The following is a 21,535-nucleotide window of genomic DNA, read 5'->3' on the forward strand; positions in this document are numbered from 1 at the left end:
TTTAAAGGTTAAATTGATTTTCATCTTTTCTCAAATTTATGTTTTTCAAGGTTTAATTTACTTTTGAATGGTACTTCGTGAATGAAAGTGCATGTTTAAGTACACATAATTTTCATGAAACAATTTAATTTGAATCCCTTGCTGCAGGAGAGTACGAGCTCATTTGAGTATCAAACACCAAGGGGGGGGGGGGGTGGCACGCGAGCAAAAAAAATGTTGTGTCCCGGCCTCCTGGCAAAAAATTGTGCCCCCCCTTAAAAACCCCTTTTTTTGAAAAAGTATTAATACCTTTTTTAACTATGTAAACTATTCGATCATATACACAATTCCATATAACAAGTGTTAATAATTTATTTATGTAATTTTCTTAAGTGGACTCATCAGACACTTCAAAGATATATTTACACAGAAGGCAGAATTGATTAAAGCTTTTTTAATGAAACTATTTTAGTTCTGGGCAAAAGTATCTTTTTTGTGGGGGCCCGGCCCCCCGTGTACACCTCTGCCTTGCTGGCGATTTTTATAGTAATACAGTTTTTTTCTTTGTTGTCTTTTCATAAGCTCTTGTCCCCTATCTAGGGTCTCTCCATGTATTTTTTTAGGTGGAAGGTTTTTACAATGGGAAAAAAGTGTTTAAATATTAGGAGGAGGGATTCAAACGTCGGGAATTCTCTCAAAGCAGTATACGAAATATATTGCAGGGTACTCTTTCGTACATATATCTGGGCTCGTCAGCCGGGTATCTTTAAATGATAGGAGGCTTGCATAGAAATTAGGATGAAGTAGCTAATTTGAATTTGAATCCTGAGTATTTAGAAAAGGTGTATCAAGATTTAAACAAAGAAATTATTGGCAAACCGTTTTTTATCATTTATAATCAACCAAGTTCAGTAATTTAATCTAAAATAAACTTGAGAAATATGAAATGATCAATCAAAATGCACTCTTGTATGAACACACAAAACGCAGCGAATTTATGAGATTCATAACTTGTCTATAGTGACTCCTAGCGGTGTCTTTTCTAACTAAGTTGCTTGAGTGCACCGGTTAGCAGTTTTCGATTTTTATCAATGTATTCCGCGCATTTCAAACTTCTCTGAAATAATGTAGAAAGTGCAACCTTACAAAAGTTATACTTATTTTTAAAGATTGAGCATCAACACCTCAAATTTACACCAATAGTGTTTCTAGATTAAAATCAGATCATTTAATGTTAAATCTAGCCTATATCAGCTGATGAGCTAGTATTTTAAAGTGTATAAACCTATATTATAGAAGCTGTTCTAACTTTTGAGTTTATTTATTATTATTGTTTGCTAATGCTAAAGGAGAGCGGGGGGGGGGGTCTTGTGATTGTTTACAGTCATAGATTGATATATTGCTGGAATGGGAGGAGGGCCGTTTCTTATTTGTAGTGGAAAGTTATATCTTAATATTTGTAAGTCATACAAATTAAATTGAAAAATTCAGAGGCGCAACTAGGGGGGGGGGCGGCCGGGCGCTCGCCCTCCCCTAGCACCTGAGAGGGGGGGGCGCCCCCCCCCTTTAGGGTGAAAAGAAAGAAAGAATGGCGAAAATCAGTATCACAGGAACAAGAAAACCAATAAGAGTTATTGTAGAAATTTTATTATACTATAGTTTATAGTTTTAAAAAATATATTTTTATCTTTCTCAATTCTCAAGGCTAAAGGCTATTGTAAACATTTAATGTAAAAAAAGTTCTGAACTGTATTTTAATCTGGAAAATTGGAACTTATCACTCATGTGCCTCAACCTGACTTAGACCATGCTTGATGCAAAAATATGGGATCAAGCGCTCAGTTCCTTTCACAGTGAAATCTACATCTAAACATGAGATAAATAAACGTATTAAAAAAGGTGCCTCTGCCCTTTTTTTAACCCTATAAAGGCTGAGGGGTCTGAATTTATGCAAAGCCTGGGGGGACCGGGGGCGTTTGCCCTCCCCCTAAGAAAAGGCCATAGAGAATTATAGGTATAGGGTTGAAATGCATGTTCATAGCCCAATTTTTCATGGCCAACTCAAAGAAACAAAAATTAGACCAATACCTTTAATAGTTTGGGGGCTAGGGAGGGTGGAAAAAAATGCCTAAAAAATTGGGTAAAAAAATAAAAAAAATATTTTTTGTTTTAAACAAATATCAAAGTGTGACACATGTTTCTACATGCATTTTTCAAGGGCTTTTTAAAAATATAGTTTTTAGATCTGTAGCTTTAGTCACAAAAAAGTTAAATGGGCTATTTTTTCACAGACCAGACTTTTTTCCGCCCTGTACCCTACCCTGTAAATAAAAAAATAAAAAATTTTAACAAGAAAGCCAACCCCAACCCCCAGCCTGTTTAGGGTTAAGATAATCAAGTCAAACTTTATGGAAACAAGCGCAGGGGACGCCCCCCCATTTAGATAAGATTAGTTATTATAATATATATTATTATAAACAAAAAAATAATGCAAAAATTTTGAGAAAAATATAATGCGAAAATTTTGCAATAAAAACAATGCGAAAAATTTGCGAAAAAAAATAATGCGAAAATTGAACGTATGTATATTGTGAACAGACAGGCAGAAACTTAAAAAGATAGCTAATCAAATTAAATTCTCTTCATCAAACATTTTTTAATTAGTAAAGAAAGTGAGATTATTTCGCGAAAATATTTTAGCATTTTTGAGAAATTTTCACATTTTGCTAAAATATTTTCGTATTTTGCATATTTGCGAAAAATTTTTCACAAAATTTTACTTCGTTTTCGCGAAAAAATGCGAAATTTCGTGAAAAAGTTTGCGAAATGCGACCGAAACTGTTCGCATTTTTCCCCGTAACATTTCGTTCGCTGGAAACCCTACTCAGAACTATACTAAACTATTTAGAAACTGGGTTTATGTTTTTGTTAAGAAAATTACATGAATAATTATTGACATTTGTACTATTGAAGTGTGTCTATGATCGAATAGTTTACAAAGTTAAAAAAGGTATCAATATTTTTTTTCAAAAAAGGGGTTTTATGGGGGCACAATGTTGCCCCCCTAAACAATTGCTTCCCTCTACACAAACGCTTTTGTACGCCCCTGAATGAAAGAAACATGTGGGGGGGGGGCATATCCAGTCCCCAACCTACGCTAATTTTTTGTAATTCCAGATCTTCAAAAAACAATTCCTTATTTGAGGTCTATTCATATATACTTGACTCAGTGTAATGCATCTACAGATTACACCGTATTAAATGACATATGGGATATAGAATCAGAGAGCAACATTTTTAAGAGTATTGTTGAACGAAACTCCCGAGTTTCCTTTTTGGGATCTTAACATTTGTGTAGATTTTGATTTAAGAGATTCAAAAAAGGGAGAACATGAAAAAAACTAAATAAAATAATATTTCATAACAAAAATGAGGACAACGCATTATTTTTGCTAGAATTCAAATTCTCATATTTTTTCTTGGTTGCTGACAGCGGCGGATACAGGGGGGGTGTAGCCCTCCCCCCCCACTTATTTCAGAATAGCTACTCAATAGCACTTAAAGGAAAGAAAACCTAGTGCAAAACAGAATTATATCTATCAAAAAAAAAATTTCCAAAAACGTTTTGGTTCTTAAATCTGGATTTTTTTTGTTCCGAAACAAATCTAGCACCCCCCTCACTTAAATCCTGTATCCGCCCCTGGTTGCTGAACTTGCATGTTATTCGGGATTATTGAATTTATACTTATCTCTATAATAGGTTGGAATCAAGATAATCTATACTCTAGTAGTCATAGGGGAACAATGGCACTCACAGGAGAGGTCAGATAATATATAATTTTATTGGGAACCTCCCATAGCCAGGGGAAGGATGTACACCAGTGTTTATGACAGGTTCAGGGGAACCATGTGTCACTAGTTCTCTTTAGTTATGTTTATGACGGGTTCAGGGGAACCATGTGTCACTAGTTCTCTTTAGTTAGGTTTATGACGGATTCAGGGGAACCATGTGTCACTAGTTCTCATGAGTTAGGTTTATGTTCAGGGGAACCATGTGTCACTAGTTCTCTTTAGTTAGGTTTATGACGGATTCAGGGGAACCATGTGTCACTAGTTCTCATGAGTTAGGTTTATGACGGATTCAGGGAAACCATGTGTCACAAGTTCTATAGGGTTAGGTTTATGACAGGTTCAGGGGAACAATGTGTCACCTGTTCTCTTGAGTTAGGTTTATGACGGGTTCAGGGGAACCATGTGTCACTAGTTTTCTTTAGTTAGGTTTATCATGGGTTCAGGCGAACCATGTGTCACTAGTTCTCTAGGGTTAAGTTTATGACGGGTTCAGGGGAACCATGTGTCACTAGTTCTCTAGGGTTAAGTTTAATACGGATTCAGGGAAACCATGTGTCCTTAGTTCTCTAGGGTTAGGTTTAGAACCATGTGTCACTAGTTCTCTAGGGTTAAGTTTATGACGGGTTCAGGGGAACCATGTGTCACTAGTTCTCTAGGGTTAAGTTTAATACGGATTCAGGGAAACCATGTGTCCTTAGTTCTCTAGGGTTAGGTTTATAACAGGTTCAGGGGAACCATGTGTCACAAGCTCTCGAGAGTTAGGTTTATGAATGGTCCAGGGGAACCATGTGTCACTAGTTCTCTAGAGTTAGGTTTATAATGGGTTCAGGGGAACCATGTGTCACTAATACTCCAGAGTTAGGTTTATTACGGGTTCAGGGGAACCATGTGTCACTAGTTCACTAGGGTTAGGTTTATAACAGGTTCAGAGGAACCATGTGTCACTAGTTCTCTAGGGTTAGGTTTATAACAGGTTCAGGGGAACAATGTGTCACTAGTTCTCTAGGGTTAGGTTTATAACAGGTTCAGAGGAACCATGTGTCACTAGTTCTCTAGGGTTAGGTTTATAACAGGTTCAGGGGAACAATGTGTCACTAGTTCTCTTGGGTTAGGTTCATAACAGGTTCAGGGGAACCATGTTGTCTAGGTATCCAAAATTAGGTTTCTGACTGTTTACAAATATTGTAGGTTGAAAGCACTTCTACTTCCCTTACTTCACATACTGTATATGATTCCTCAACTATCATGATCTCTGTATCTGCTCCCTGGAGATTATGTGGAAAACTATTATGCATGGACTCACTGGAGCTAAGGTTAGCTTTACAATTATTCATAACAAGTTATTTTACTGAGAGTGATGGATTATCTACTTTTCAATGATTGTTCCATCCAAAAAAAATTAATTATTTCATATAGTGATTTTCCCCTGTTTTAACTGAATTAAAAAAATTGTTTTCCACTAGCTATTAAGTTTCGATGATCACTGAAACAACTAAGTTTAGAAAGGATCATTATTGCGTACCCCAATAGATCAGGGATTTTATTTGAATATGTGGATAGAAAACACTCACCACATAGCTTTCTTCAATTCTTTGAAATAAATACTGGTTTTAAAATAAGCCTTTTTAAATCTACTATTGCATCTAATAGCATAAACATCTGACAAAAAAATTGTAATCTTATTATTCAACAATAAGGAACACAAAATTGTAAATCCATATTTCTTTGCAACCTGATGTCGTAGAAGTTTTATGTTTCAATTTATGAATTCTGCTAAATCAAATGGTTGAAAATATCTAGGGAATTAGAAAATTAGAATTTGAAGCAAGTAATCAGTGCTTTTAGATGCTAACTTTAAAAAAACAATGTTCTTTTAAAGGGACTTGTGCTCTAGGCCCAACTGGGGGTAGGTTACGTACCCAGGTGGAGCTGGTAGGGAGCATACATAATACCCTGGCGCACCTCTTTAATGCACGGACAGTCTTTCCAAGCATGTATTTTAGGATAGGTGTGTTTATGGTGTTAGGTACTTTCCCAAGAGCGACTTCCCAAGCATCAATTTCCCAAGTGGGAACTTCCCAGATGTGCAATTTCCCAAGTGGCAACTTCACTAAGGAAAGGTTAGGCCCTCTGAGGCGCCGCAGGCTGCAATGAAGGGCCGAGCGCTGCAGCTAGGATGAGCTAGGGGGCCGAGTGCCACGGCTAGAACAGGCTGGGGGCTAAGCGCTGTAGCAAGGTTAGACTTAGGAAGTTGCCACTTGAGAAAATAGCCTTGGAAAGTTGCTGCTTGGGAAAATGCCTTTAGGAAAGTACCTAACATTGTGTTCATACAGCTCTAGTCGTGAACTGAAAGGAAAACAATATGATCAGTTCCAACTTTGTATAAGAAATGTTTCAATAATAAAATAAGCCATTTGGTGTTGCCCAGGATTACGTTTTATAAATGATAAATAAATGAAAATTTACAATGTTGAACTGGCCAGGGGGTTCATAGCCATAATGAAAGATTTCTATGCTTTGCGAGTTTATCTATCTTGCTCTGCAGTCAGGTATGAGCATCTGGGACAAGACTAAAAATGCAGGGTTATTTATCGGTTCACTTATTGCTTCTTTAAATTATTTGCTTAAGTAACAGCTTGTTTACATTGATCACAGGGACACTTATAAATCAAATTAGTGCCTATCAATGATCCGATTGTTGAGTCTGTCCAGTAGAGTATATGGATTATACAGATGGTGGATAAGGTACAATACAAGGTCTGCTGCTAAGTGGAGGTCTTGAAGGAGTTCATTGACCAAACAAACTTGAACTAAATAAGGATAACATTTAGGACACGTTTGTCATATAACTCGAGGTTTCATCATGTTATCCACATTTTTAACTGGACCAGTGGGCGAGGTAGAAGGAGGTTATCAAGAATATGATCCAGGAAGAGCACTACAGGTACTTCGTGGTTGAGCTGGAGGAGTGGATCACAACAGAGTTCTAGGTGAGATCCGTCTTGTACATCAACCAGAACACAGGTGCTCCGGAGTGTGAGGCTATTGAGTAGCAACGAGGTTCAGTTTAATCCTAAAATAATTCTTTGTTAGAATAAATAATGTGAGACTGTTTAGGTTTAAGATTTTAGGTTCAAAGGTTCAAAGGTTCATTTCACTAAAAGTTCACGTACCTCTTACATATATCTTTAGACTGAGCCCTATGAGAGGAGCATGGAGGAGGAGACATGTTCCCACAGCATTGGCTTCCTGCTAAGTAGGATCAAGCCAGAATAGCTTGATGTTTTTTAGCTCGACCAAGAGAAGCATCATTTAAGTAAATATACAGATGGTTAATAAACCTGGATTTAATGCAACCTGGGCAACAATTCTATAGAACAGAATGGGATATATAATCAACCCATTCTAATTAATATCAAGCTATTTTACATAAATAGGAAAGAAGCTGGGTAGGCTTTAACTGCTACATTCTCAGATAAAACTTTAAGTTTAAGATATAAAACTTTTACAATTCATCGGGTCAATAAGAGTAAATGCAGCTATAAAAGGTTAAATATTTGAATATACGAGTAAAACAACTTATATTATCACTATTGAATTGTTTATGAGTTGTGATGAGAATCATCTTGACATCAGCTGACTGTCTTCTCTCTCGGGGCCGGGGAGTTTCTCCCACCGATCATCATTCCGCGTTTGGTTTGGAGATACCCTGAACAAAGACCACATTCAGATCCGTGGAGAACTTACAGGACTGTTGTACGCGTGATTTCAGTGACCCTCTATGCAAAGATGACAATTATAATAATTCCAAAATGATTTCCTTCAGTAAAAATGCACAAGTTACTTTAGTAGAAAGACCACAGCTAAAAAGAATCAGGTTTCAAATTTATAAACATTGATATCTATTGTTTAATGATGTCATTGTGAATCGGGCATTGCCATCTGTGGATGAAGGGTCACTTGAAAATTTATATCACTCTTACAGTTTCTTTAATTGAATTATTTTATGCAGGAAAAGCAATGCTTTCATGACAGTTGGACTTCTCATTCTTCCTCTTTTTCCTATTGGGACATTGGTCATCCAGGTTATACAGGGGGACCCACGGCCACAAATAATAAGAAACCTTTGAATTTTTTTTTATCTAATATTTGTGGGTAACCCTTCATTTCTATACACTGTAAATTTCAGGATTGTATACAATATTTAAAATTGGGAAAATCCGTCACTATTATTGAATTAATTATATAAAAATTTGGAATAATTTTGTAATTATTTTGTTTATCCAAGCAACCAGAAATATTCCGATTTATTTCTCATTTTAATCAAAAATTCTTAATGTAATGTTCAGGCATGGATACTGGGGGGGGGGGGGGGGCAAGGATGTCTAAAGTTAAGTTATCATTATTTCAGCATTTAAACACATTATAGTTTTAGTAATATTACAGCGACATCAAGACGATAGTAGGCCTAGGGGTGTGACATTTTTCAAAAATTTTACAAAAACAAAATTTTATTCCTTTTGGCTCCCTGAATTGGGTTATAAAATGATAAAAACAGTAAAATGAACATGAATACAAATGAAAATTTAAATTTTAAACAGAAATTTCTTACGTGGGATTATTTTTGAAACTGGTTGTTTTCTAAATTCAAATCAGATTACAGAATATTGCAAATTAACCGCAGAATTTATTGATATCAATCTTAAAATGCTAAAATTTACATTTTTACCTAATCTGAGGTAGTCAAATTTGTAAATAATTAGGAATGACATAGCGCCACTTCTTGATCCGCCACCACTGCGCCACTTTTGCGTCACCTGGTGGCCAAAAATGGCAACTCACTATTGCATAATTTTGTTTACATTTGTGTGAGATGTGAGACAAAGAGAAACAATATAAATTTAGTTTTGTTTAGAATATCATAACACTGGCTTCTGTAGTGACTCTGAGAACTGGTCTTGTTGGAACAACTCACTTTGCAACTGAAAGTTATGAGGTGAGACATTGTTTGGTGAATTGTTCAGTGTACTGCAAATTTTGGGAGAAATATAAACAAACATAGATCTTCCCAGTTTTGTAAATTTTGGGTTTGTAAGTTAGATATGATATAAAAAATCAAATTTGCAAAGTTACAATTCTGCTTTACCTAAAAACTTTAGTGTAAATTTTTAAGCTCGATTTATTTGTCAATATTTGCTTCTGGCTTCTCATTGATTATCTGTAAAGAATTTATAGATACATTTTAGATACATTAGTAGAAATAATGACATATATTCTAGATGGGTAGATGTATAACTCAGCTGCAGGGGGATTTATAACATATATTCTAGATGGGTAGATGTATAACTCAGCTGCAGGGGGATTTATAACATATATTCTAGATGGGTAGATGTATAACTCAGCTTCAGCAAGAACGGGGATTAATGACATATTATCTATCTGGGCAGAGAACTAATGAGCAATCAGCTCAAATATTGGAGAGATTAAAGGTAATCTAATCTGTTTATTGGTAAATTTACTGATCAAGATTTAGATATTAATCTAAGCTAACATCGGATTAAATTCCTTAAACCAATAAAACGGCTGGATTTTCTGATTGAAAATACGATAATTTAGCAATCATTTTGGCTCTAACTAAAATTTTATAATCCGTATATCTTTGCTCCCTGATGATATAAAACTTTTTATATCTCAAGTTTGCGGCAACTTTTTCAATTATATGTCATCACTTTTGTTTCCAGGATACGTTTTATTTGACGGATCAGATGATTCTAGATATATCGAACTGGGAGACAGACAAGGAAAATCAATTTATGTTTTAGATTTTGTTTAATTAAACCTACGTCAATAAATCAGGGAAAAATAGAAGTATCATTCCTAATACATGTCAAAATGGAATTTTAGTTAATTCTTCATTTTTAGAATGGATGCCCTATTCACAATCGTACACCTTAAAGTTTTGTTTTATTAAGCATGCATGAGAAACCATGAAAAACGACATATCTTCTAGATAATTGACCAGATTCAGGTTAAAAAAATATCGTTGTTTCAACAACAGTTCCTTTAAAGGGAATTTTTAGTCATTTGAAAAACATTTAAAGTCTTTAATTTTTTTTTTACTGAAATCCGAGCTTAACCTTTTTGCACCTTTACTTCAAAAAAGATAACATTTGAGAATTATTTTCAATTAATCTAAGAATAATCGGTACAAAAATGTTAAATGTTGTCGCCATTACCGCAGCAGAACTTTTTAACAAAAAAAAAAAAATCCTCGATCGTGACTTGATTTTGATGAAAAAATAAAGAAATTAAATAATGTTTTTTTTTAATTTCTTCAACGGAATATCTCGATAGGATATAGATATTAGCCTGGTCTAAAAATTGGTTTGTATCCAGGAAGATCAAAGGTTCAGCAGCAAGCTTCGATTTCAAATTAGGCTTGATGATTTCCGGAGTCTTTTTCTGGACTCTATAAACCTGAAAACTGAACCTACAGATAATACTTCTACATTTACAGTACAGCAGGTAGGATTTACAGTACAGCAGGTAGGATTTACAGTACAGCAGGTATAATTTACAGTACAGCAGGTAGGATTTACAGTACATTAGGTATAATTTACAGTACAGCAGGTAGGATTTACAGAAAATTAGGTATAATTTACAGTACAACAGGTATAATTTAAAGTACAGCAGGTAGGATTTACAGTGCATCAGGTATAATTTACAGTACAGCAGGTAGGATTTACAGTACATTAGGTATAATTTACAGTACAGCAGGTAGGATTTACAGTACAGCAGGTAGAATTTACAGTACAGTAGGTATTATTTACAGTACATCAGGTATAATTTTCAGTACATCAGGTATAATTTACAGTACAGCATGTAGGATTTACAGTACAGTAGGTATTATTTACAGTACATCAGGTATAATTTTCAGTACAACAGGTATAATTTACAGTACAGCAGGTATTGTTTTTCTTTTTAACTCAATATTTTCCTTTTCATTTCAATTTAAGATTTCTCCAATTTCTTTTGTTTTCTTTGAGAATTAATTTTTTTTAAATTTTTGAATTATACATTCATACGACCCATAAACTATGCGAAAAAAACGTTTGAAAAAATATTCATAATTCAGGCCATGGTGATGTACAATTCTATCAATAATATTCTTCTAAACAAACTATCTGGTAAAGTCAGCAAAGTACCACTAAAAAAGGTAAATAAGTCCCGTACAGTGACAACCGGAAAACAGTAGAACTATCGTCGTCTTTTTCTCTCTTTTAATTGGAACTTTGCCATGGGCAACTCATTTCTTTCTGTAAAATCTGCCCTAAACATTTTAAAAGATATATCAATTGCAACAATTACAAATTAAAAATCTTTAGCAATATTTTAGAGTGAAATAAGATCAAGATTCGTTCCACAATATTTCAATACTCACTGTTATTCACATTTACAAATACACTATTTAATTGCAAAGTAAATTTAATTTATTTAATTCAAGATCTGGAGATTAATTGTTGCATACGAAAATCTGATTCGTGCCATGGAACATATAGGAATAGAGATTGCACAGGTGAATTTCAGAATAAACGAGGGCCAAGGGGGTTTGACTTTTGTATCTTAAATCCAAAAAGAATAGAATATATATTAGAGGGGAATTTACTAGAAAAAAAGTGTAAAACGGCCATTTTGTTGTACTGTTTCCATACTGCAGGTGTACTTCACATATTTATGCTATATAACCTGTTGGGCCCTGGAATAACATTTTATAGAAAATCTAAAATTAATGTTAAAAGAAAATCAAATTATGAAATAGGCTGGTTTCATAATTGACCAATGATCATTTCACATAGACTCTATGCCTTTCACTTTACAAACGATGATTTTCCGTTATAACTATAAATCAAATGATGTTTTTTATTCACCTAAGTCATTATAAAGTTTATTTAACATCTTTAAAAAATTCGAAATTGAAATGAATAGTCTAAGCCCAAAACTTAAGACAGGGTATCGTTATGAAAACCAGTTTTAAAACCCGGGTTTCACAAATGGGGTTAGGCAGTTTTATGAATATCAATATTTTTGTAATAAAATATTATTTTTTTCACTTGATTTATATTCTCCATTTTTTTCGAATCTCTTAAATCAAAATCTACACAAATGTTAAGACCCCAAAAAGGAAACTCGGGAGTTTAGTTCAACGATACTCTTTTAAATTTCGGGCTCAGGGGAACATACTGTATTAATGTACTATACTGCATATAATTTGTGAACATTTACATGATTTGTACACTTTGAACTCCCTTTCAGGCTGAAAGGGACTGAAAAAATTCATACCGAGAGATTCCTTAAATTCCCCTCTAATATATATTCTATTCTCTATGCTTAAATACGGTCGCTCTATATACAAGTGTACAGCGTTAGATACGTAAACATATCGTGATGTACACAACCGACCAATCTATTAATTAATTAATAGACAGGTCGGTTGTGTACATCTGAGCTAAGCTTCACCTCTTCGTTTTATTACTCTATGCTTTGGATACGAAACAAAAAATCTTCAATAAAAGACTTAATTCATAAATGTTATGTTTTATGTTTAAAATTGGAGTATTTCTTTTAAAGTTGTAAATGGGTATTATATTCAACAAGTGGCCATGAGATGGCACTCTAAAAACCTATCGTAAAAACGTAGCATGTCGTGCCGGGCCAACTTAGGCCTACGTAGCCCACCCTGTGAAAGGAGATAAGCAGTCTGTGTAGTCTGTGGATATGTATACCCCCAAATTACCTAACAAATACAATGAATATCGATTTCACAAAAACTAAAAAAATGTTAAGTTATTTAAACAAAACAAATTAAGATGTTTGTAATTCTATAAAATTATAACTTTTCATGGGATAAACCAAAAACACATTAAAAAAAATAAAACAAAAATAAACTAAGAATAAAACAATTATACAGGGCTATGCTTTCATTCAAGAAGAAGACCTAACTGACCAAGGACTTATTCGGTATCTGCAGTCCAGGAACTTAGCAAGGGATTATATTATTCAAACTAAGGTTAGTATTCTTTCAATCCAGGAACTTAGCCAGGGATTATATTATTCAAACTAAGGTAGGTATTCCTTTAGTCCAGGAACTTAGCCAGGGATTATATTATTCAAACTAAGGTTAGTATTCCTTCAGACCAGGAACTTAGCCAGGGATTATATTATTCAAACTAAGGTTGGTATTCCTTCAGTCCAGAAACTTAGCCAGGGATTATATTATGCAAACTAAGGTTAGTATTCCTTCAGACCAGGAACTTAGCTAGGGATTATATTATTCAAACTAAGGTTGGTATTCCTTCAGTCCAGGAACTTAGCTAGGGATTATATTATTCAAACTAAGGTTGGTATTCCTTCAGTCCAGGAACTTAGCCAGGGATTATATTATTCAAACTAAAGTTGGTATTCCTTCAGGAACTTAGCAAGGGATTATATTATTCAAACTAAGGTTGGTATTCCTTCAGTCCAGGAACTTAGCCAGGGATTATATTATTCAAACTAAGGTTAGTATTCCTTCAGACCAGGAACTTAGCTAGGGATTATATTATTCAAACTAAGGTTATTATTCCTTCAGACCAGGAACTTAGCTAGGGATTATATTATTCAAACTAAGGTTAGTATTCCTTCTATCCAGGAACTTAGCTAGGGATTATATTATTTAAACTAAGGTATTCCTTCAGACCAGGAACTTAGCAAGGGATTATATTTTTCAAACTAGGGTTAGTATTCCTTCAATCCAGGAACTTAGCCAGGGATTATATTATTCAAACTAAGGTTGGTATTCCTTTAGTCCAGGAACTTAGCCAGGGATTATATTATTCAAACTAAGGTTGGTATTCCTTCAGACCAGGAACTTAGCCAGGGATTATATTATTCAAACTAAGGTTGGTATTCCTTCAGTCCAGGAACTTAGCCAGGGATTATATTATTCAAACTAAGGTTAGTATTACTTCAGACCAGGAATTAGCTAGGGATTATATTATTTAAACTAAGGTTGGTTTTCCTTCAGACCAGGAACTTAGCCAGGGATTATATTATTCAAACTAAGGTTAGTATTCCTTCAATCCAGGAACTTAGCCAGGGATTATATTATTCAAACAAAGGTTGGTATTCCTTCAGTCCAGGAACTTAGCTAGGGATTATATTATTCAAACTAAGGTTGGTATTCCTTCAGTCCAGGAACTTAGCCAGGGATTATATTATTCAAACTGAGGTTGTTATTCCTCCAATCCAGGAACTTAGCTAGGGATTATACTATTCAAGAATGAATCCTGGAGTAAGAATGAATCCTGGAGTAAGCTTGAATACTGGAGTAAGAATGAATCCTGGAGTAAGAATGAATCCTGGAGTAAGAATGAATCCTGGAGTAAGAATGAATCCTGGGGAAAGAATGAATCCTGGAGTAAGGATGAATCCTGGAGTAAGAATGAATCCTGGAGTAAGAATGAATCCTGTCCTGGACTAAGAATTAATCTTGGAGTAAGAAAGAACGTTGGATTAAGAATGAGTCCTAGATTAAGATGAATCCTGGAGTAAGAATGAATCCTGGAGTAAGGATGAATCCTGGAGTAGGAATGAATCCTGGAGTAAAATTGAATCCTGGAGTAGGAATGAATCCTGGAGTAAAATTGAATCCTGGAGTAAGAATGAATCCTGGAGTAAAAATGAATCCTGGAGTAAGGTTGAATCCTGAAGTAAGGATGAATCCTGGAGTAAGGATGAATCCTGGAATGAGTAATGTAGTGAATACTGGATGGAGTAGGAATGAATCCTGAAGTAAGGATGAATCCTGGGGAAAGAATGAATCTTGGAGTAAGGATGAATCCTGGAGTAAGAACTGGAGTAAGAATGAATCCTGGAGTAAGAATGAATCCTGTAGTAAGAATGAATCCTGGAGTAAGAATGAATCCTGGGGTAGAATGAATCTTAAAGTAAGGATGAATCCATAAGTAATTAAGTAAGGATGAATCCTGGAGTAAGAATTAATCCTGAAGTAGGAATGAATCCTGGATTAAGGATGAACCCTAGAGTAAGAATGAATCCTTGAGTAAGGATAAATCCTGGAGTAAGAATGAATCCTGGAGTAAGGATGAATCCTGGGGTAAGAATGAATCCTGGAGTAAGAATGAATCCTTGAGTAAGGATCAATCCTGGAGTAAAAATTAATTATGAAGTATGAATATATCAGCTGGAGTAAGAATTATATCCAGCCCCCTCCTCCCTAGACATACCCCATCTATATAGCCTTAAGGCCCCCCCCCCTAGACTTTACTTAGCACTCGTATGCAAATGGTTTTAGATAAAGACAAATCAATTCTCTTATTTTCTAAATTTAAATTTTTATCCTTAAAAAGATGAACATTTTGAAAGTCTTAAATTGCTCTTCAATTATTAGATAAATCGTATTTTAACAATAATATATCCGGAGTATTCTAAAACGAATATGGTTTTATTTCTTTACAAATGACTGTTTTTATAAAATCCACGATATAAAAAAACGGTTTTTGAGATAGCTGTCAGCATAATTTGGTTTTTTTTGATTTTTAGTACAGAATACCACTGCTAGAGACCCCAACGCATGTTTAAAACCTCATAAACATTTTCTAAAGGTTTTCCGCGATCTGCGGTTTCATTATATTTTGGATATTATCATCATGATTTTGAAATTATATGTAGCCACGGTCATTCCGTTTTGATACTAATTTTTGGCAATCAACGGAACAAATTTTTTCTTAAAATACTGGTGGGTCTAAGATTCAAAGTAATATATTTGCTTTCAACTGCAGGTTTAAAGTTTTTTTCAGCAACTTTTTTTCTTTGTAAATAAAGGGATCACGAAATTATCCATCAAATATAAGAAAAAGTCCCCTATAGCAGCCTTTGTGCATGCCTCTCTTAAAAACCGTATTAAAGAGAGTGACCGGCAATGTATGGTGGCTGAACTGAGATTGCAGTATTGTGGAGAATTTTTTTAGGATTCATTTCAGACATATATAAAACGTTTTAAATATCTATAATTACAGAGTTTGAGCGCAAAATCGAAGTTCAAAATCAACGATTTGGGAGGGTACGTTCTGAGAATCTTTTTTTTATTATTAAATAAAGACGACAAATTGTGAAAATTTTATAGTAAAATAATGAAATGTTTAGGAACATATTACTGAAAAGAAATTTGTCAATAAATCAATGTTAGAATCAATTATTTCGTTTTCATCATTAAATAAAATTAATAAATTAATAAATTACAACTAATTAGTTTCCTGTAGAATTTTTGTTACATTTTTTGTCGTCGTTATTTAATAATTTTAAAAAACCGACTCGCAAAACCGTTTAACATTTTCTAATAAATTTTATATTCTTATTAATTTAATTTGAAATAAAGTTTCTATTTTTTTTACATAAAGAATCTTGAATAAAAATGGATGGACGCCAGCAACTCCTGGTAGTGTATTTCTAAATTTTATTTTTGTAAAGGAAGGATTTTAGTTCGTGAATTATCATTTAATATTTCGCGGATTTCTAGTTTTAGCAAGATATGGTTCTTCTTACATAATTAAATTCAATTGAACTTTTAAAACTAGTGCATACAGATAATACTGATTATGAGTTTTTGGGAAACTTTTGTGGCAATTGGTGCTATTTATGGTAAACTAGAACATATAGGGATTAGCAAATATAAGCTTGCGGCAAAAACTCAGTTTCTTGAAAATAAGATTATTTTCACATGATAATTCAGTAAACGAAAATAATATACAATGATAATAATGACTGGCTCTCGCGTGCTGTAGGGCACATTGCAGCCTTGCAACTTGAAGTTTTTAAACTTCATTAATTTTTCTAAATCAATTATCATAATGATAGAAAGGAAATAATTAAGCATAAAATCAACATGGATAAATGTGCGTAAAAAATCAAGTATATTCGGAGCTAAACTTATAAGCCAGTTAACATTCTCCAATGCATTTATATTCTTATTAATTCTATTTTAAATAAAGTTTATATCATTTGACGTAAAGATAATTTAATAAGTATGCATGTATACTAGCGACTCCTGGTGGTGTTTTTTAAACTTACTCTTTCAAATTATTTATATTGCTTCGTGGATTTTCATTTTGATATTTCGCAGAATTTTTTGTTTTAGAATTTACGGTTCTTTTTCAAATATTCATTTTCAATGGAACTTTTAATAAGTTTGTATTTAAGTGCATGCATGTTAGTTGATAATAGAGAAACTTAATATTTTTATATTTAATTTTTTATGGGGTTTGCTGATATATTATTTGCCATTTTAAACTCTATTGAACAACCTATCGCCCTTCTGACCTCCCTATAAACCTAGTAATCACTGGAAACATATAATAGAAGAAGAATGTTAAATTTATCAAGCAACATTCCTGGTACAACTTTGAGACCTCATACCTCCTTAGATTTTGGTTGAACACATATATTTGATCTCAATCTTAAGTCCAATTAATTTACTTTATCTTGAGTGTCTGGGTCATACCATTACCCATCCATCCACAATAGAGTTAAAGAAGAACCAGCTTTTGAATCTTAAATATTTTACAAGTTTCTGTTTAGATATTCCTGCCGATCATGACTCCTATCGTGGAGAAGGCTGAGAAAGGTCTGGACTTTCAAATCTATTCCGCTTTAAAGGTTTTTTAACATAAATATAAATTATTAGTTTTAAGATTTCTTTCATTGTTTTACTCTCCAAATGTTATTGTTATTTTAAAAAAAGATTGTTGAAATTGTTTTTTAACAATGGAACTTTGTTCTTATAGACTGACAAAGCAGAATATTCCAGAGATGGACAGGGGCATAAGAGAGCATTTGTGTAGGGGGGGGGGGGGGAATTTTTGTAAGTGGGGCGCACATTTTTTTGGCGCCCCCCTTAAAAACCCTTTTTTGAAAAAATATTGATACATTTTTTAACTATGTTAAGGCAAACTATTCGATTTATACACACTTTCATATTATAAGTGTCGAAAAATTATTTATCAGACACTCCCTCTTAATACTGTGGTGTAAGCTTCAAGGGGTGAAAAATATCTATATTTTCATTATAATGATATTAAACCTTTATTTACACTGAAGGCAGTATTGATTAAAGCTTTTTTAATGAAACTTTTTTAGTTAAGGGCAAAAGTAAGAGTTAAAGTATTTTTTATATGATGTAATTATACTTAAATGGAATACATGAATAATTTCAAGTGACCCTCCATTTATAGAGTGGCATGTCCGATGTATATTTGAAACCTTCATTTCTCCATCGTTTCTAAAGCAAGAAATGCACCAGTAACTTTTGTAGAGAAACCACAAATGAAAATAATGAGTTTTCAAAATGGGAAACAAGGATATTCATGCAATACTTGATCAGACAAAGCTTTGAAGGGTATTGTTGTGAATCAGAATTGAAATTATGTCTACAGTCACTTTAAACCTCTCAATTGATCCTATATTAATTAAACTGCTTTGTAGGTTTATGAACTTCGAAGAAAAAAAAATGAAAGGGATTGCGTCTTTTCTAATACCTATATTTTTTTCGCCTAATAATGGTGTGAAACCTTTGATTTTTCAAACTTAGATTAATCATTTAACAGAATTCATAGTTTAAGATATTTAAGGTCAATGGCGTTGGGTTGCATGAGATATAGAGATTCGATAATCAAAGAGTTTGAAACTAAGACTCAATTTCTTTAAAAAATGATTTAAAAAAAAAGATAATGAAAACCTTTAAAAGTGCTGCCTCCAAATTCAAGAATCCGATTTTTAAAAACAAATCTCCAGATGTAATATGGAATGACCCCCCCCCCTGCGTGCACGGGGGGGGCACGCGTCCGGAGGGGGGGGGGTTTGCACCCAGGCCCCCCCCCTGGAGATGGGACATTTAATAAAAGACATTTCTATAGACAAGACATTTTAAATATGGACATATTACTGATAGAATTTTATATTTGATAGTTAACATATAGAATATTTTGTTTAAATCAAAATGTGTATTACAGTGAGTGCATTTTAACAATTTAACCAAAAATTAATTTGCCAAAAATGAGATTATATATAACTATATATATATGTATATATAAATATATATATATATGTATATTTATATATATAAATGTGTATATATATATATATATATTCTTTACTTGATGCAGATAATCCTATAGCATGTTTATAGTTATATTATCTCTCTTACAGGATCAATATATCGGAGTTCTAATAAACAAAAAGGTAAAAAAATAACAAAATAATTAATTATTTTTTACTATTTTTTAAAAATATTTTAGCCCCAATCCATTGTGAACATTACAGAGGCAAGTTTTTACAAGATGTCAACCTCCTACATTCAAAAACTAACGGTAAAACTTTTTAAAAATTGTTTCAACGAGTTTTTACTTTTTGGTATGCCATCTTATGTAAAGGAAAATACATGTAAAGTTGTAATCTCTGTTTATTTGTTTGTCCGATCATCTCAGGAACCCTAGACCGATTTGCCTCAAAAACTCAAATCATGGCATCATATTGTTTCCGGTCACACCCGAAGAAAGGGCGGGGCACCTCATTTCCCCTTCCACCTCAAATATTACACGATGTATGTCAGATGAGCGGGGGAAGGCAGGCGGCCATGAGCCACCACTATTTCCCCTTCGTACCACCTCATTTGACTCTTCCAGGCAAAACTACTTTTTTAATTATGGTATATTTTTGGCCTTCACAGTGTGATTTTAAAAAATTCAGCCGCGTCACTCAAAAAATCAAAACTCAAACCATTTTTTCAATTCTACTTAAGATTAATATTTTTGTGTGTTGAATTCTTAAACTGTTTTGCAATGAAATTTTTGACAAATTTGACTGAGCTGCATCTAGAAATATCACAAAGTCTAATGATTATTCAATTACTGACTCATTATACTAAATCCATCTTAAAATCACTAATCAACCAACTTTGTGATATTTCAAGATGCAATACTAAGTCAAATTTGTCAAAAATTTCATTGTGAAACAGTTTAAGAAGTGAAGCATTCCTCTGTGAACTAACGTAAAATAATCATATTTTTTGTACGATTAGAGCTCTTAAATTTGCTCAAGGTCAGGACTCATGATTCGCTAAATTGCAAAACAGGGTGGACTTCTTGCCCCCCTCCCCTGCAGGGGGAGCAAGCCTTCTTAATGGAGGGGCATGCCCCCCCCCCCCCCAGTTGCGAGCCTGGATCTAGCTGTACCAATTATATGGGAGGGGGAGGGGGGGGGGCTGGGTGGCAAGAAACTCAGCGGCCGCTCTCTAGCTCCAATTGCAGTTGCACACAAATATTTGCCTAAAATTTTCATTAATATCGGCTTTTTTTCATAATTCATTTCCAGTACAATAATTAACAAAGGTTTTTCATATTTTATTGCAGAAATGTAAATTTATTAAAATAAAGTCTCCTCTTCTGCCAGAAAGACGCTGTACTGAGCCGGGCCGCGCGGACGGCTAGAGAGACAGATTAAGAGACTGAGAGTGAGAGAGAGAGAAAATACAAATTGTGACGGTCAGACAACTGTGGCTAGTTACAAAAGACACCGTTAGGTGCCACTTCTGATAATGTTTGAATCCAATAAATTCGCTGTGGTTTGTGTGCACATACAAGAATGCATTTTAAATTCATTATTTTAAATTTTCTTAGTTACCTAGAGATTAAATTACTAAAATGCTTAATTGAAAAATTATGAGCCCATTTCGTTATTAATTTCTTTGTGATATAAAGTTTGAAACGACTAACAACATGTATATGGCTAGCTAAGCTTCTGAAGTCCTACATTAGTGTCCATTTTTGTGATATCCAATGGACTGGTCATACTATCTCAGAGATCAATTGTAACTCGTAGACGGGGAGGGGGGAGACGAAAGGAGACCGTATTGTGAAGGTTCCATGGGAGTAACACGTAGCTATAATCATCTGAAGTTGAATCCACAAACCTGGATTATTGAAGTCTTCTGGCCCTGGGCACTGTCTGATATTATATATTACTGCCTGGATGTTTATTTATATATGGTGATAGGCTATTTTATCAATATAATAAAATCAACTTTTTCATTTAAGTTTTAATTGTTAACAAACCATTTTCTAATTACAAGTGTTCAAGTAGTTCAAGAGAAGCTTTATTAATTGACAGCTTTTCTTTGTGTCCATGTTTGCGCTATTTAAAAGCTAGCTTGACATAAATCAAAATAGAAATTCAAAGTCGTCTTCATTATATTAATATAATCGCCTACCACCATATGTATGTAAATATACAGGGTGTCCCAAAAAACATGGGAATTCAGTGACGAATTCGATATCGTCTTTTTAAATAATTCTTATATTTAGTACAGTGATACAGAAAGCTGTAATCTGTAAGAGTTTCGTCTGCTATGTTCACATTTTGTTTGTTTATGTTTTGACCGCATACGGTTGTACCAACGATAATATATATATAGATATGCAGGCAGGTAGAAACCTCCTTCCTAAATTGCCTGTAGCAGACAACTAATTTTTGAACCTCTGAAAAAATGTGCACAAAGAGACATCTATAGCAAATTGATTACTTTCTATATGCCTTTCTCCCCTTTCTGCTATCTGTAGGAAATACGCATTTGTGTTATATAAACATACAGTAC

The 21,535-nt window shown here is 33.8% G+C and overlaps 2 protein-coding genes across 2 annotated transcripts; both read left to right on the top strand.

Moving 5' to 3' along the window:
* Positions 1 to 3,743: 3,743 nt before the first annotated feature.
* On the top strand, positions 3,744 to 9,653 carry LOC111711493 (uncharacterized). Its single transcript, XM_023485867.1, has 6 exons — positions 3,744 to 3,801; positions 5,020 to 5,144; positions 7,844 to 7,916; positions 8,747 to 8,827; positions 9,213 to 9,320; positions 9,573 to 9,653. The coding sequence occupies exons 1-6, from the start codon at positions 3,784 to 3,786 to the stop codon at positions 9,651 to 9,653; spliced, it is 486 nt and encodes a 161-aa protein (XP_023341635.1). The 5' UTR covers positions 3,744 to 3,783.
* Positions 9,654 to 10,231: 578 nt separating this feature from the next.
* On the top strand, positions 10,232 to 19,253 carry LOC111711494 (uncharacterized; the record flags this gene model as incomplete). The annotated part of the gene is made up of 7 exons (XM_023485868.1): positions 10,232 to 10,356; positions 10,967 to 11,047; positions 11,336 to 11,407; positions 12,800 to 12,898; positions 17,467 to 17,544; positions 19,093 to 19,125; positions 19,182 to 19,253. Coding segments are annotated over exons 2-7 (432 nt in total), but the record flags the coding sequence as incomplete, so codon positions are not given.
* Positions 19,254 to 21,535: the final 2,282 nt, after the last annotated feature.

The sequence above is a fragment of the Eurytemora carolleeae genome, unplaced genomic scaffold (assembly GCF_000591075.1).
Source record: "Eurytemora carolleeae unplaced genomic scaffold, Eaff_2.0 scaffold1164, whole genome shotgun sequence".
NCBI lineage: Eukaryota > Metazoa > Arthropoda > Copepoda > Calanoida > Temoridae > Eurytemora > Eurytemora carolleeae.

Coding starts and splice junctions, on each gene's coding strand:
- LOC111711493 (XM_023485867.1), top strand. Junction 7,917..8,746: donor TTGGGACATTGGTCATCCAG/GTTATACAGGGG, acceptor AGTTTTGTTTAG/AATATCATAACACTGGCTTC. Junction 8,828..9,212: donor TTGCAACTGAAAGTTATGAG/GTGAGACATTGT, acceptor CATATATTCTAG/ATGGGTAGATGTATAACTCA.